Below are 17,645 nucleotides of genomic sequence, written 5' to 3'. Positions count from 1 at the left end.
TATTAGAGCTCCCAGTTCCTTGGCTTCAGCACAGGGATACAACATGTCAGTTTAGCCTTTTGTACTGCACATATATAGATGTAAGATTACTATCAAGGTTGCTCATTTCATGGTTTACATTGTAGTGATATACCTTGTTTACAGCACATGTAAGATACTGTTTTGAAAAAGTCATTGTTGGAATGAAATTAAAAACTGAAAGCAGTTCTCTTGTAGTCACCAAAACAAATAATTAAGATGCCAGTATTAAGCATTGAAGAAGGATTACACCTGCATCATGTTCTCCTATCACAGTTGTGAAATTGGGATTTGGAGTGCAATGTATTTTGGGGGTGAAAATCTAACAGAACAAGATCACCTTGAGATATCTCGATTGAAGATGTTGTGTTGGTCTGGCGTACATTGCCATATTTCTCTCTCTGCCTCTTATTGGCAGAAGTGTTTGCAATAGCTGGAGAACCTTGTTATCAAATATTAAAGATGTTATCCATCCCTCCAAGACGGCCAGCTACAGCAGGAGACATGTCCTCCTCCCCTCTTTACCGTCTCTCACTTCGTCTCCTTCCAAATGTCAGAATCTTCTTCAGACCTGCTTTTCTTCTGCCTTGCTTTACTTTTTGCACTTGTTGATATTGCCTATAATATATTATTATCCATCCCCTCTTTCACTACACCCTCCCTGTTGAAAGTGTTTTTTAGAATAGGTGTCATCTTAATACAATACTCACATGTCATGTGAAATGCACATTGATATCCACTGTCTGGTAACCCCACAATGATGGCAAGCCTTCAGGAAATCACTGCGCTCTGCCAAGAAATAGTCCAGCACATAACTCCTAGTGTGGTGATGTATTCCTTATAAAGGAGATACAATGTGTTAATAAGTGGGTTTTAGAGGTGCTGTTTGTTTGTTGTTTTTGTGTTGACTTTGGACAGAGTCTGGCTAGCGCCTGCTTCTACGCTATATGCTAAGCTAGGCTAGGCTAACCAGTTCTGAACTTAACAAATGACACGTGAGAGTGGTGTCGATCTTCTCATCCAGATCTCGGGAAGAATGTGAATATTTTCTCACATTTTGAATATCTTAAAGATAAACAAACATTGTAGGTGCATATATTTGATGATCACGTTCTGTGCACATCTAGCCTGTTTAGCTTGACCTCTTAAACCAGAGTAGCCCACTTCATAATGTTTCCCATGATTCCATCTTGTTACCACATTAGACTAATTTCTTTAAGGAAAAGGAACAAGCTGGATAGTGGTGGGAACATCAAAGACTTGTGAAGGAGAATCCTCCTGTCTCAGCTTTGTCTGATAATATCTCCTATTTTCGTTACTTCAGCCTGATGAGTCGTGCCAGATGAGCCTTTGGCGATGGAAAAGACTTCTGTGAAATACTGTGGAGAGCAAATTGAGACTCTACGATTTAAACCGTATTGTCAGACACAGGCTGTTATCCTTTGGCATTTTCCACCTGAACAGATTTACTTCAGCATGCAACCTTTTGTCTGTGAATATTTAAGAAGTTATTTATATGTGATTGTGTCTAATGGTGAGTAAAAGCCCCGTGTCTAATGGTGTCTCCTGACCGGAGTGGGAACGGTAGAAGCTTGTTTATAGGGCCGGATAAATCATCTCTTGATTTGTATACATAACAATTGCTTCTAAAAGCCAATAATGCAGGGTAATGTAATATGTTCCCCTAATGTGCATTTTATATCAGTCATAAATCACTGCGTGTCCCACTTTTATGTTTTTCTTCAGAAGACGGTTCCTGCATTTTTACATCTTTTGGAAGTAAAGTAGCCATTCATTAGAATAAAGTACAGGCACATAGAAAGTTTCTTCGGGAAAGTGGCTTTCAATAAAAATCTGGGTTGTTTATTGAAACAAATGCTCTGAATGTCTCCCTCTTAATAACCTCCTATCCTAATGGCTAAGAAGAGTGAGGATTAACCGGTAATCAATCTGTTATTGAGTGTTTTAGCTCAGCAGAGAGTAATAGCACCTTCAATTAGACCTTCAAGACAATTTTCTCTCTTCTGTGTATACCATTAAGCCTAATCAGTGTTTCTGGCAAATTTTGATGTTAGTCTGATGGCATGGCGGTGTGTGCTTACGCAGCTAATTCAGGTCAACATATTGAAGGATATTGTGCTTAAATCATTGCTGTAAATATTGTATGTTTAGGCAGCTGCAGAATAGAAGGGAAGGAGGGAGGGAGGGAAGGCGGCAAGGGAAAAAGATGGACAGCGAAAGAAATAAAGCACGACAATGAAAAATTGAAGGATAGGAAGAGGGAAATGAACGAAGAGGATCCCGCGCAGGCTTTTAAAGAAAATAGACCACTTGAAACAGGGGGAAAGTGGAAATGATGAGAAGGGGAAATGTTGATTTTCCCGTTTTAAAAGCGGTGGCCTTTTCCGGCTCAGGTTTCGTTGGTGTCTGGGAACAAACAGGAAAATTGACTCTGGCAGAAGAAGATTAGCCTGAGTGTTCCTCCCTGAGCCGGAGGAGAGCAGCCAGTTATAGGCAGAGCAGGGTCACCCTCCCAACAGTGAGACCCAGCAGCCAGGACCTTTCCTCCTGCTTCCTTCTCACCTCTCCCTCTGTCAACCGTCTAGCCTCCCCTCTCTTCTCTCTGCATGCCTGGCTTTCAGCGTCTCTTTCTGTCAGGAGTCTTTTCGCTGACCCCAATCTCCCCACTTCTCATCATGATGTGTCGATGCAGGTGCCTTTAGGGGTCATGCATGGCCTGGGATGTTGTCGCACCAATTTCTGCTGTAATCACACGTGTTCTAGGGAGGTGAAGCTGGAATTTGGGCCAGAGGTCACGGAGATGTTATTGTGATTCTTGAATGAGGTTTCCAAACACAAGCAGATTGTGGTGGTGAAGATAAGCTGGGTGTCTTTTTAGTCGGGGTATTTTTCTACTTTTTGAGTCTTCAGCAACATGAAAAAATGGTTTGATGCCAAAAGTTGGCATTAGATGTTTGATACTGTCATACGTGTCATGCAGTTGCTGTACAACACAGATTAACATTGGTTGGAAGGTACTATAACTTGTCTTGATGTGATTTAGTTCCATTATTTTGTCAAAAAGAGAGAAGGTTTTGTAGAAATTGCTTTTCACATTCCGCAAAGCGAGGTATCTAAAAAAGTGTTCTGACAAAAATGCGTATACATTAAGGTCCACTTTCTAGCTTTTACCTGAGATTTCAACTACATCTCAAGGTCTTCCTCACTGGATGGAGTTTGAAGCATAACAAGCTAACGAGTGGACCTTAAGATTTAAGTATCATATTGACATCGGGACAAAAGAAAATTCAAATATCCAGTGTTATCGTCATACAGTGCAGAACATGTACAATCAAAAGGCACTCTAATGTGTCGTGATGTAATTTAGTTATATGATTGATGCATTTGAGAATGATTTGTAGAAAATCCTTTTAATATCCCTTAAGCTGAGGTATCACTTTTTAGCTTTCTCCTGAACTTTCAATCGCATCTCAAGGTTTTCTTCTGTGGATGGAGTTTGAAACATGATTTGAAAATCTCCCAAAAAGTATTTTGCGGCCGACTTTCAGTTTTTTTCCAGAGCTCTCAGCCATATCATATTCCCTTGAAAGATAATAGGAAAACTGCATTATCAGCGATAGACTATGGGATGCAGTTAACATTTTAGAACAAGCTATTTGGAGTACCTTAAGATGTATTGGTCAAACTACTGTCTCCACGTCAAGTATTAACTGACATGTTCTTTCGGTTTTGGCACTGAAACGCCAGTATGACATTTCAGGTACCCAGCCTCAGTGTATTCATTCTGCAACACAAAAAGTCACTCGTGAAGCTACTAGAACTTGATTCAGTTACATAACTTTGACAAGTCCACTCTTGTATAACCCATTTCAGCTCCGCCTGTGTGTAAACACAGACACCAGACACACGCATTTAAAGTAGCTCCAGCGATATAACATAGTTTGTGTGTGTGTGTGTGTGTGTGTTGCGGCCCCAGTAAAAATCAAGACCCAGTAATAGGAACCATGTTGTAATCATTTGGTCAGAGGATTATGAGAAACAATAACTCAAAGCCGGCCTTCGATCAAACGTGTGGATGGAAGACTGTCCTTGGTGCTGGGAAAACAAACATCACCCCTGTGTCTCATAACTCTCTCACTATTACTGAGGATGGTGATTTGATATTGATTAGGTTTCATGAGAGCCTGCTGCTCATCCAGCTTATTGTTCCATAGGACGGTATGGAGCTTTGTCCTCCCTTGAGTCTCGTGGCCCTGTGCAAGCTGTATTATCTGCTGTTATGGCTTCACAGCAGCCTGTGCCCTGAATGCAGAACAGAGCTCATGAGTCAGGCGCCACATTGTGTGTCTCCTGATAAAGCTATTACTTCTCTTGGCCCTGCGGACTGAGGCAAAACTTATCCATCTCTTTATTTTTATGCTTCTGTCTTTCTCTTGTTTCTCACATTGTCTCACTTTTTGTTTTGGGTCAGCAGATGTGCAGCCATGTGGCGATGGGCTGGTTTGTAAATAATGCATCTGTCACCGAAAGCGGGACGCGAGCAATGGAATTCACACAGCCCCTCAATGCTCTTCAGAAAATTGCTTGTACACTTCAGCTGTGAGAGCATTAAGTTAATCGCGAGTGTATTCCTTAGCTGTTGTGGTTATGAATTAAACTTATGAATTATACTGTTCATCACGTATTCACCTTCACTTCACTTTTGCAGGTACTGATTGAGGCAACGGTTTCCAGAGAGCGGCGAGGCTACATTGCCATAGATGACATCATGGTGCTCAACTACCCCTGCTGTAAGTGCCTCTTCTGACAATGAATTGCAATTACAGGAGGTGCTGGAGGGATAAAAAAAAAGTTTAGTGGGTTTGAGGGAAATATGTATTTCAATAGGATGCGGAGAAGAGTGATTGCTGATCGACCTTTTTATATTAGTATTGCAGGTTGTCCTGAGGCGCCCAGTGACAACAGAAGTGCTATTAAAACACTGTGACACCCAAATGCCAACACTCCCCTCCTGAAAACACACCTGCCGTTCCTGCCTCCAGTCTTGTTTGACAGCCACATGTGTTTGTGTGTGTTTTGTTTCCATGTGCTCTGGCCTGACTGGAAGTGTGGCGTAGCTTTGTCGTCATAAGTCACTGTGCACAGAGGGGTTTTTCCCCCATCAAGCACTTTATTTCAAAGCTTTATGAGAATGTTCAGGGTGTTTTTTTTTTTTTAGTCACCAATGGCTCCCAGCAGCGGAGCTCTTTTTGTGTCAGTGAGGGTGGAGGTTCTATGTGTTGTTATCCCCTGAGGACCTCGTGTAAAACATATTCACTAAGTCCCTTAATACCTGGACAAAGTCTTTCAGTGTCACACTCCGTGGAGTGTACAACCCACTGCTGAACACGAGGGCTCAAAGCGCATTAAACACCGTGGGACCACACTGCTTTCAAGTGACATATATTACTGACACAAGCTTGATGGATATTTTTTCTGTCATAGGGATTTAGCATTATCTATTTACATATCCCCTGCTGTCATCACAATAGTGCTTGCAGACTTATCAGGGATGTCATGTCACATAGGATACCACCAATGATTTTTAAAAAAAAATGAACACCGGCTGTATGCGTACAGTCACCCTGTTTCTCCCCGAGACAGCAGATGGCATCTCCTGAATGCTCCCACTGTGGCCATTAAATAATTAAGACTCTCATCAAGACCTGAACATGCATTATGATGTGGCACATGGCCAGCCTGCATTAGTTGGCAGCTAACAGTGCGAGGGAGGAAGACGGAGTGAAAACTCGAAGGGAAGTGTCGCATAGTAAAGAAAATATACAATGAAATAAAAAATAAATAAGCTCAACAAGTTCCTTTTTGTAAATTCTGGTTAAAGCATGGCTGGCTTTTCTTTTTGAGTCTTTGACTCTGAAATCAGTGTTAGACTCCACTGAAATATTTATCAGGCTAAAGAGTCTTGAGGATAAAATCTGACACATTTTGCTGTACAACACAGCAGTTATTGCCAACTGCGGAGACATTTTTTATTTTTTTTTTCCATTCACACTCATTTCGCTGTTTGTTTGTGTTCGGCTCTCAGGCATGAATTATGAATAACTTAAGGAGGGAGAGTCTCTCAAAGGAAACATGGCCACCTGTAGGGTGCAGATGCGAGCGCTCTCCCCTAACTACTTACTGTACGCAAACAAGATCAACACTTTGTCCCCCACCCCTCTTGCTAAATAGCAACATAATGTTATGCAAAACCAAGCAGGAGTTGTGTGAGACCCAAACATTAGCTTCACTGTTGCTCTGCCATCTCTCCCTGTCAGTCATCCAGAGCGACATGTCGACTTGTCCTACCCCATTTCTCAGGGATTGTAGGCAGTGCTGCCAGCGTTTACCCAGTGATTTGCCTCTGCAGGGGTCCGGTTCTCACTGCACTATTGTTAATCACGGAGTTGGGTGAGAGGGCTACTCCCACACACTGACTCATTGGCAGCTTCGCTCAGCATGCTGGGACATTATTAGTCGAGATGTGCGGTACTGATGCTTACTCTGTGGCTTTCCTTCTGCAGATTCACCCCCACAATCTGCTCATATCGCTATTCTCACTTTGTTCACAGTGTTTGACCCTCTCAACATATTTACACACTTTTTGTCTTATTATTAATCACAATAGGTTCTGATGTGTCTGGAGTGTCTGGAAGTGCAAAGCATATTTTAAAGACGACACAGTGAAGAGATAAACTTAAACATTATTTTTTCCTGCAACTTCATTTGTAAATTCATTTTTGCAAACTGCTATGAGCAATCAAAAAAAGAAATACATAGTAAGTTAAAGGATAAAGTCATTTTAATATTAAGTCATATGCATTAATATGCATCAGTACTTTCAAGGAACAAATGAAGCACAATAAATTGAATACAACATTGGAATAATTAGAATTCAAACCTACAAATGAAAGAAACTGTTGCTGCTTTGCGTTTTTATTTGCAAACATTGGATGAAGCCTGAAATTCCTGTTTATGTATTTGAAAAGAAGAAAAAAAGCCTTGATAAAATGTTCTGTTGTGTAACCGACTGTCATTGTGAAGTGGCTGAATGGAGTCTTTTGATCTCACTGTGTTTCTCTCTCTGTCTCTTTAGATAAGGCGCCGCACTTCTCCCGGCTCGGAGATGAGGAGGTCAATGCTGGGCAAAATGCTACCTTTCAGTGTGTTGCAGCTGGCAGAGCAGCAGAGGCTGAGAAGTTCCTGCTGGAGGTCAGTGTTTTAATGATGGAGTTTATTGTGAGCGTTGTATTCTGTACCTCCAAAACCATCAACAGTACTAAAGGAAAATAGCAGGTTATGGTCTGGTTTTCACACCTGATAGACTGGATCTTCTATATTTTAGAGGTACTTCAGTTCATGGACAGAGTGAGACATTGGCATGTGAAAGGCCCCTCACCTCTCCTAAAAAGCAGCAAAACACCCAGACTGAAAGAGACACAAAACAACTCCTTTTTTAGGTTGTTTGGTGTCTCATTGTCGTAGTTTTGAGTGTCTTTGTGGTTGTTTTGCATCTTTTTGTGAACATTTTGTGTTTCTCTGTGGTCATTTTGCTTCTCTTGATGGTTGGTTTTCCTCTTATTTGGTGTTTCTTTGTGCTTGTTTTACAACTGTGTGTAGTTTTTTTGCGTCTCTTTGTGGTCGTTTTGTTCACTTTTGTGGTTGTTCTGTGTCTGTTTGTAGTTTCTTCTCTCTTTGTGGAAGATTTGTGTTTCAATGTGGTCGTTTTGAACGTCTTTGCTGTTTTGCTTCTCTTTGTGGTCATTATGTGTCTCTTTGTAGTCTTTCGTTTGAGTACTCATAACTTGTTCAAGACAACGTTTATTTGAACTCTCCACTGCATTTTAAGTGGAGTGTGTTACCCTAAATAACCATTGCAACAAGGTTTTCTCTGTTTTTGAATCATTATGTGTCCCAGAGGTGCTTGTGCTTAAATAAAGATTGTCGACAGAGTTTTAATGCCGTGAAGGCCACGAAGGCCTTGAAGCCTCCTCACTTTGTTGCCTTTGAAACGTTGTGTTGCTTATAGGATCATAGTATTCGCTGCTTTCTTCTCTGCCTCCTGTTTTTATTCAAATCATGTGCTGTGTTCTAGATATCTGTCTCTTCATCTACAATGGCATACTCTGTGAAGGTCAGACGGGCCACGCAGGTCTTCCTCTGGTGGGGAATAACTCTGTGGTCTTGAAATCCTCCTCTATATGTAGCTCTGATTAAAGGACCAAACGTCATAATGCTCTAGGGCTCCATTTTCTTTTTTCATCTCATGCTGCAGATGCTGTGCAACCACACATTCACTGAGTTTGCCAACATCTTAACACCCACTACAGCTGGTGTTAATCATGGTTGACCTCACCCAACCTATACTGTATTGTTTGGTAACAGGGAGGTGTGGGATTTATGTAATTGAAGCATCCTCATAACGAAACCTCTCTGAGCACTCAATCAAACCAGTCATTTGGTCACAACACAAGGATGAAGACTAATGCTTCGGGCAATTAGCTGGCATGACCATATAGGGCGCCTCCTGTAATGAGATCTCCAGGCCACGGCAATGCTCCTTCTCTGCCTTTTAGTGTCCTTTTCACCAAACCTCTGTCTGCTCTGTCCTCGTCACACATGTCTATCTCACCCGTTTTCTTCATATAGACTCGCATCACTCTTGTTTTCCGTTGTTGTGCCCTTTTGTGTTCATTGTATCTGCCGTACCAGCTGCAGCGCAGCCCTGACGGCACACGTCTGCCATATTAACAGATCGTTTTGTCGTTGCCTCGCCAATTAGCCACAGCCAGATTGTTTACGTAACATGAAGTGATCTCATGCTTGTTTGATTCATCCTGATTTCCCCTGCCTCCTTTCTGTAATCCACATGCTAGGTGATGAAAATACTGTAAAAAGAAACGGGGAGGATGCAGCAGAGTATGATTGAGAGATTCTTTTATTTCTTTGCGGTCACAAGATTAATTGCCTGCTTAACCCTAATCAGAGGGTGAGTGTGTTTACGTGTTTGTTTGCAAAGGCTCGACCCGAGGTTTGTGTGGTCTGTGGCTTTTAAAAGGCCCAAATCAGAAGCACAACAGAGGCCGAGATGGCCTCGCACAACCCAAAGGTTTCCTTGTTAATCCCAGCATGCTCACATGCTTTGGATTCTGTTAAAACGGGCAGATCAAAAGGATGAGTTTCAAGATTAATGTTCACCATTTCACACGAAGGGAATGGCCTGAAAACATGAGAAAAAATCTGTCAGATTCAATGTGTTTTGTCGAGACTATGTGGACCTGACAGATGCTAGTGGTTTTAATGGTGTGGAACAATGTGAGAAATGCCTCTCACGGTGCAACAGCGAGGTGCATCATGCAACATTCATTTGAATTCTCCAGCACTGTTTCCCTCTGTTTCCTACTCTCTGCCCCAACTCACTTTTGTTTATGTTCTGTTTGTGCTTTGAGACTCTGTTTTTTATGCTAAGAGCAGCAGTTGTTTCACAGCCATTTCTACTGTCTCTCCTTTTCTACTAAAAAACAGTCTACATGCTGCTACTCATCCGTCAGCCTATTTACTAAACTGATTAAACCTTAATACATCAAAGCCCATCTGTCTCCCAATTCTAACTGCTGAGCAGTTAAATGTTTTGGTTCAATAACATTGCACACCAAGGACAGTTATGGTAGTAGATGGGCTCCATTAAGGGACAACACTCATGACATGTATTACCCCCATAATCACTTATTATTTTAACAAGATTTCATTTGTTGTATTAAAGCATGTCCGATCATCATATTGCGGGATTAAATCAGAGACATGGTCCTGCCATTCTAATTAAATTGCACGCAATTGGAAAATCCTCCTTTTTTTAATCACACAACTCTAAGAACTGACCCAGATAGCAATAATTGAAGCGTGTTTTGCTACATTATTGGCTATGTATCTCAGGGGTTGACTGAGCAATAACTGCATACAAGGGCTAGTTAATAGGTATTTAGTGTGTGTGTGTGTGTGTGTGTGTGTGTGTGTGTGTGTGTGTGTGTGTGTGTGTGTGTGTGTGTGTGTGTGTAACGGGAGAGATTGGAAGATGTGTTTACCTGGATGTTTTTAATAGTCATACAGAATCACTACTCTTAGTTGATTTGTTAATTGTCGACTATTTCTTTAGTTGATTAGTCTTTTTTAGTTTAGAAAAGAAAAGCTTTTTCATGCTTAGTGACTTATTTCCAAGAAACTCATGAGCATATCTCTGATGAACACAATATTTAAAGTTGTGCTTTTGTATGATTCTTTGTGGAGAAACTCAATTTAACAGATCCGTTGATTAAATCAACTAATCGATTAGTTGACAAAATCGTGTTAGTCGATTAAGAATATCTTGGGTTGAGGACAGCCCAAACGAATATACTGTATATATATGTGTATATATTTATATATATGTATATATTTATATGTTTTAAGCAAGTTTAATTGGTACAATCAACAACGGTTACACCACATTGACAGTTTCACCATCATCCCACAAATATTCTATCAAAATTGATTAAAACCCGAAATTTCTTACTAGGTCCTCAAAACAAAAATGTGTGCAAGTTATATTTGATGTATAACTTCTATATTCAAATGTTTACATAAAGTTGTATCAACCAGGTTTAACATCTCTGTTCTTGTCTTTTAATAACAACCATTTGATAAAACACTTTTTTAGTCAATGATGCCATGTGTGGGTTGTATAATGTCTCACAAGCTGGGGCCATGGAGTTTGAGAGGCAGGGAGGGTCTAATGAAGAGAGTTCATGGGAAGTGTGGGATCCAGGGTTTGATCCATACCAGGGACTTCGACAACAGCTAAGATTTCTTGGCCTCTGCTGCTTATTTTTCTAGCTGTGTGTGCATGTGTATGTTTGTGTGTGTAGCTATTGTATGAAATGACATGTACCTGTGTGTGTTAGAGAGAGGGACATGATGACCCGTTCTGTTTTCGCTGACCCTGTCCTTTCCTGCTTTTCAGAGACACACTGGGGACATTTTAACAACGGCATCAGTCAAGCACTTGAGTCACCGGCGCTTTGTGGTATCCTTCCAGCTAGACGGCGTCCAGCGAACGGATCAAGACCTTTACCGCTGTGTCACTCAGTCCCCTAGGGGCTCTGGGGTCTCAAACTTTGCTGAACTCGTTGTCAAAGGTGAACACTCTCTCTTTATTTGTCTCTTAATGTTCTCTTCTTGGTCTTTCTCTCCCCTTTTGTTTTTTTCATCTCAACCATCCGTTTTCCTGCGGTTTTTATGATAACAGGATTGTCTGCTTCTCTCGGTCACAGTAGATTACTGCGTGTGATTCGAAGGAGAATTAAAAATGAAATTGATCACACTAGGCACTCGTGTGAACACATTTCAAATCACCCAGAGGATATCTTTTGTGCTTAATGGGTGAAATCACAGACACCTAACCGATTTCCATAAAATTCACAAAGCCCAAATTGTATGGTGCGCGACACACATGAAGGCTCTTTGGATGGCAAATGCAATTTCCCCCAGACATGTGTTGTTTTTTGAGCTGGAGTTGTCAAAAAGGCTGCCATACTCAGCTCTTCAGGTCTCTGTCAAAGAGCTGTACACTTGACTTGGACTCCTGCAGCCCCTGTCATATCACGTACCTCAGATGGTGACCTCACTCCCATTACTCACTCCAACCCCACAGCCTGACACCGCTTTGACAGCGTAGTAATGACATGGCTGTGGGATGGTTTGATGGCATAACAAATTCTAGCCCTCAGCAAAGGGAGGTTGAGCAAAGGGAGGTTGAGAAGGGGAAATAAGGATATGAAAGATTCCCAATCTTCTTGTCCTCTACTGTATGCTCCTCCTGATAGTACGTTTTTTAAATGACTGATGTAAGGGCAGAGGAGAGTTAGAGAGAGTGCAAAACACGCTGTATTAATGGCAATATCAGTCTCTACGTTGTCGGTCTGTTGATCAATTGGTTGGTCCTTTTATCACTTTGGTTCAGACTGAAATAGCTCAACACCTGTCTGGTGGATTCCCATCACATTTTGTACAGACATTCATGATCCCCAGATGACGTATCGGAATGATTTGACGATCCCTTTACTTTCCTCAAACAACAATAGCAGGTTGACATTTGTGGTTGTTCTTGAACAGCATTTGGATGGATTGCCATGAAATCTGGTACAGACATTCATGTTCCCCATCAGGATCCATTGTAACAACTCTTTCTCTAGTGGCAATATCTGGTCAGAATTTCTCTTTTTGCATTCATTACCAAATACCTGCTAAACTAATGACATTCCCAGCAGCCTCATCTGTACTTTGTGTTACACGGTGGCTGAGTGGGTAGAGCAGGTCGTCCTTTAACCACTAGTCTGGAGGTTTGATCTCCTGTCTGAGTCTCGTTGAGTGAGACACTGAACCCAAAGTTTCTCCGACGGCGCTTCACGGCAGCCCACTGCTCCTTAATGCTTAAATGCAAAGGTCAAATTTCATGTAAGTACCTGTGTATATATATATGTATATATATATATATATATATGATGATTGTAATAAAGTTTAAGTAATAATCATGGGGGAAAACACTTTTCTGGCCATTATTCCATGCAACGGAAGGGAAGATTGTGACCATATTTCACCAAAGATCAGATACTAAATTGGTGACACTAATTTTGGGTGCCCACCTTAAAACTGTGGTGATTATATAGATCGTCTGTGCTGCTGGGTGGAAGATTTGTGTGTGAAGTGTCCACGTTTTAGCATTTGTAGCTTCTTTGCAGCAACATCTATATTGGATGCACTGTCTACTGTTATGGCTACAACTTAGTGGTCTGTTAGAAACAACTTTATAGGCCAAGCATGTGAACATGTACGAGGACCTTGACTTTGTTGTTTCTCTCAATGAACTTACACACTGTTAGACACAGAACAACGCATAACAAAATCAGGTCAAACTAATTTTATTTATATTTCGCTACATCACAAATCCTCAAGGGGCTTTAAATCCTCTACTGCAAACAACATCCTCCATCCTTAGACCCTTGACTCGGATGAGGAACAGCCCACAGGCTTTGATCTTGTCATTCATACTCTTTGCAACAAACTGCCAATCTGCCAGTTGTAGAGCGGGTGAGAAAGGTTATCCAAGATGGCATAGATTTTTGCCCTTGTGCTCCTCTACACCCCACTGCTTCCACAGTCTCCAGTTTCAACGAGAGTCTGGAAAGACATGGATGTAAACCACAACTTGACTGGTTGACGGAAGTATACAACGGCGAGGCAGTAATTCTAGTTTTTAATCAGGACAAAGATGTTTTTTATGGCAAAGCTCATTCTGCACCACGAGTAGGTGTGATGCCCGGTTGTAAGTCATGTTCAAGTAGACTGCCTGTGACCCTGTAATCTGTTTCACAGGAGCTGAGACCAAGTCCTTAACGAGACTTTTATGAATCCCTTTCCACACACTGCCCCGCTAAGAAGGGACTAATCATCCCCTTAATGAGTTGGAACCACCCATTTAAACTTTGTAGATTGAATGCAGGAATCATGATGAAGCTCTCTTATTGCCCTATAATGGACAGCTACGTGCCCACATAAAGAATACAACATTCTCATCTTTCTCCTTATGGTACTGTATGACTGTGGCTTTTGTTTTGGCCTCATATTACAGTTTGATCCTGAGCACATTTGAATGTGTTTTCAGGGATTTACCCCCTCTTAAAGTCTCACTGCAAAGACATCCTTAATTAACCAGAGAGCAATGTTTAGTTTGAGAAGGAATGAGTCCTAAAACCTGGAAATGAGTTAGCATTTTAGTACTTCCAGTTTTCTCCTCTGGAAGTCATTGGTTTTTTATAATGTTTTTTTTGGTTAAAGTTTAAGAGATTTTAACATTTTGTGTTACGATGTGAAATGCGTCAGTCGGTACCGCTCTCGTGAATTTGAAAGTTTTTATGTGTCTTATTAAAAGGTGGTAGCTAACATTTGGCTAAATGAGACTACAAAACGTCATCACATCGACAAAATATGTAAATATCATAAACGTGTTTTTGCCACAGAGCTTATTTTCTGCAATAATCCAAAATCCAATGGAGAATCATTTTGACTTTTTGTTGAGGGAACTACCGCGATGCTAACTTCTTGGTTGGCCATCAAAAGTCATCCTTGCAGCACTCTATAGCTCTGTATAGAGAGGGAATCAATGAAAAGGAAAACTAATAATATACTGAGAAAAGTGTAAAATTAACAAACTAAATGCAGAGAAAAAAAAACTGAGCTGTGAACTTACAAAATACACGAGTGAGGTATCTTACATTTGGCCCCATTGGCTGCTTAGCCTTAGGCCTAAATTCGGCCTTTCATTATGGATGCAGTCATTGACAGCCCTAAGATGAGGTGCTGCAGGCTAAGTCAAGGAAAAGGGAAGCAGCTTGGCGTAGAGGTGAGGGGCTAGTAATGTTGAAAGCTTACAGAGAGGAGCGCCATAAAAGACAGAGGCGCCACTGCCGGATGAAGGATTAGTCACAGCTACAGATCTAACTCTGATCTTTTCTCATGCTTTGTCCTCATTTCTTTTGCATTCCCTTCCCTCCCTCACACTGTTGCCCGTGTAATTGTTCAGTGGCTTGGATCTGCCAGTAAGTGACATTTGACCGGTGGGCTCTGGAATTAATCCTTGGTTTGGCAATCTTTTCCGACAGTGATGCAGAGTCTCCTCTTTCATCATGGTTACCAGCTCTGAGGACTGAACACTCAGTCAGAAAAAAAGATGTACACCACTTAATCCTCCAGCTACAAAGATCATACACATTCAATGCACTGCTTCACTGCATGCACAGCTGTTTTTTCACTCACTACTTTGCTAAAAAAATCTATATGAGGATCTGAATGTCTCGTTAATAGGTATGACTAATCAGCTATTTGGACGCAGTTTGACCTGCTCACATCCTGCGGTCTCTGGGGACTCATTTAAGACTCAGTAGGCTTTAAACATAGTGAGAAATCTGTTTGCAAACAACTGATTAATGAAATTTATACCACAACTTTACCTCCCTTGACTGTGAGTAGTGTTACGCGCCCGCCAGCAAATGCTTTTTAACGATTTAAACTTGTCTTTGAACAGGAAGAACGAAAAACACTGCTTTTTATTTCCTCCGACAGTACCTCCATCCCCCATTGCGCCACCCCAGCTGCTGCGCGCCGGCTCCACTTACCTAATCATCCAGCTCAACACCAACTCTATCCTGGGAGATGGCCCCATTATCAGGAAGGAGATTGAGTACCGCGCCAGCCAGTCTCCGTGGTCAGAGGTGCACGGAGTCAACATGGTCACCTATAAGCTGTGGCACCTGGATCCAGACACGGAGTACCACATCAGTGTGCTGTTGACTCGGCCCGGAGAGGGAGGAACTGGCCCACCTGGACCGCCTCTCGTGAGCAGGACCAAGTGTGCAGGTGAGCTTGAAACACACTGTACGACTGGACAGGGTGTGGCCGCCCTAACGCTGTCACGGTGGGTTATGGTGTTGGTGTAAGTGTTCAAGGATTTTTAGAGGTGAACGTATTTCAGTTCACAAGGAAAAATCAGAAATAAATAAACATGATTTTGTTTTCATTCTTATCCCTCTAATCCTCTTGTGACCACTCTTGTCAGTACTATTGCTACTGCAAACTGCTGTTCGCTGGTCAGCTGCTTCTGCTGCTGGATTTGTTTTAAGCAGAATCATGGAGTATTGTTTACTTACTTACACTTCCATCTCTTCAATGGCATGACTTGTTTTGCTGTATCTGAATATGAAAGTATGTTGTCATGTTTGCAGAGAAAACAGGCTTTTTTTTTTGTTATAGGGGCAGAGACAATCCTCTGAAAGGACCCCATTATGCAATGTGTAGTGGTTAGGGGAATTACAGTGTGCACTGTTAAGGTGCTGCAGTCCCCCAGAGCTCCGGATAAGGGAATTCAGCGTGTTGAACACCTGGCTGTTTGGTAGAAACCACAAGCACGGGGCAGCAGGGTCTTCAATGCAACCTGTACCAGGATGCTGCTCTGTGATTTTCTAAATTGCACAGGCTTATAGATTTAATCTAGATTAAAATAATACTGATAAATGTGTCTTCTTTGCACTTAATTAATTGATTCCATGATAAGTCCACAGCTCAAAGTACCAATGCCCAACAGCAACACCCTGAAACTTCAGAGAGTCTTACATTACGGGGCTGTATCGGTCACGATAATCTGCTAAAATTCAATCAGAGAGGAGCTGATAGACAAGTTGTGACTCGGTCGCTGCATATACTTATCTCTTAAGAAAAGACACATTTGCTATCACTGGTGTTCTCTGAACTCTGGAGCTGAGGAGACTGAGAGGAAGACTTTTTTTGCTGCCAGCACTGCGATATTGGTTTGACTGTTATTTAAAAGATAACAGCTGACTGACTACAGTGACTAGCCTAAAGCAGGCTTCTTTGATATCTACTGAAGAGGATAGACATTTTTGGCACGAACAATAAATGGACAAGAAAGAAATGGACAAAATGTGTAGGTGACGTAGGTGGAAACATATCAATCACAGTAAACACACATACTAAGTGTTTTAAAATAAACAATGCAAGGGACACATGACTTTGGCCAATATACCTGTACAACTTCACATATTCATAATAGGTTTGTAGGGCCTAAACTAAGGATTCTATTCATTAATTTGCAGGTTATGTGCTATATTAATCAATTCATATTGTGTCTATCAATGTCAGAAAGTGTTGAAAATTATAAATTCCAAAAGCCCAACGTGATTTCAAATTTTTTGTTTTATGCAAACAGGATATTTAGCTTACTGTCATATATGAAAAAGAAAAGCAACACATCCTCCCATCTGACAACCTGGAACCAGGTTTCTTATAAGCTAATTATATAATAGACAAATTGTTTCAGCTCTATGATCTTGCTTCCTGCTTCCTCTTATACTAAAAGAAACAGCAACGTTCCAGATGCAGATTTAAATAAATCCGTTTTTCATTCTCACCTATCACTCGAGTGAAGGTTTTCCTCCTATCAGGGTTTTTATTTCTTCAACATTTTGCATTCTGCTCTCATCTGTGCACCCCTATCATCTGACAGTGTGCAGACACAGAACACCCAGGGAGATGAGTGGGATACCGGCAAGCCACTCCCATGCTTACTTTAAAATGTACACATATATATAGCACAAAGAGTACTGTGTTGATGCAGATGCACACAGTCATTACCGCTGCCTGCATCTGCAGTGCGTGCGCAGTGCTCACAGGCACACAAAATGAAGAGCTTTGTGTTGCCCAAAGGCAGTCTGTGGATTTGAGTCTTCCATGGTCATCACTCTTTTCTATGCCCAACGGTCTCTTCCTGCCACACACCATCCCTCACATATCTCCCTACACTGCTTCAGTAGAGGCTCCCTGGCCCCCTCTCCAATGACATATTAAAGCTACTCTCCTCTCTCAACAGCCAAAGACACCCCCCATTCATCAGGGCACCGTGAGTGAGCTCACAGCGCTCCCTCCCCAATCCCTGCACACCCCGCCCCAACCCAAGAGACACA

The 17,645-nt window shown here is 41.6% G+C and overlaps 1 protein-coding gene across 2 annotated transcripts in view; it reads left to right on the top strand.

The window, feature by feature from the left end:
- The window catches only part of ptprub (protein tyrosine phosphatase receptor type Ub), a gene marked incomplete at its 5' end in the record, with an annotated part of 143,725 nt that overhangs the window by 77,723 nt on the left and 48,357 nt on the right, over positions 1-17,645 (top strand). For both annotated transcript variants that reach the window (XM_079164198.1, XM_079164199.1), the window contains 4 exons: positions 4,748-4,829; positions 7,175-7,290; positions 11,075-11,249; positions 15,232-15,525. In XM_079164198.1, the coding sequence (XP_079020324.1) occupies positions 4,748-4,829; positions 7,175-7,290; positions 11,075-11,249; positions 15,232-15,525 (667 nt within the window). The remainder of the gene's footprint in view (positions 1-4,747; positions 4,830-7,174; positions 7,291-11,074; positions 11,250-15,231; positions 15,526-17,645) is intronic.

Source organism: Pholis gunnellus, assembly GCF_910591455.1.
Source record: "Pholis gunnellus genome assembly, chromosome: 8".
Lineage (NCBI taxonomy): Eukaryota > Metazoa > Chordata > Actinopteri > Perciformes > Pholidae > Pholis > Pholis gunnellus.
This window is presented reverse-complemented; position numbering and strand designations above follow the sequence as displayed.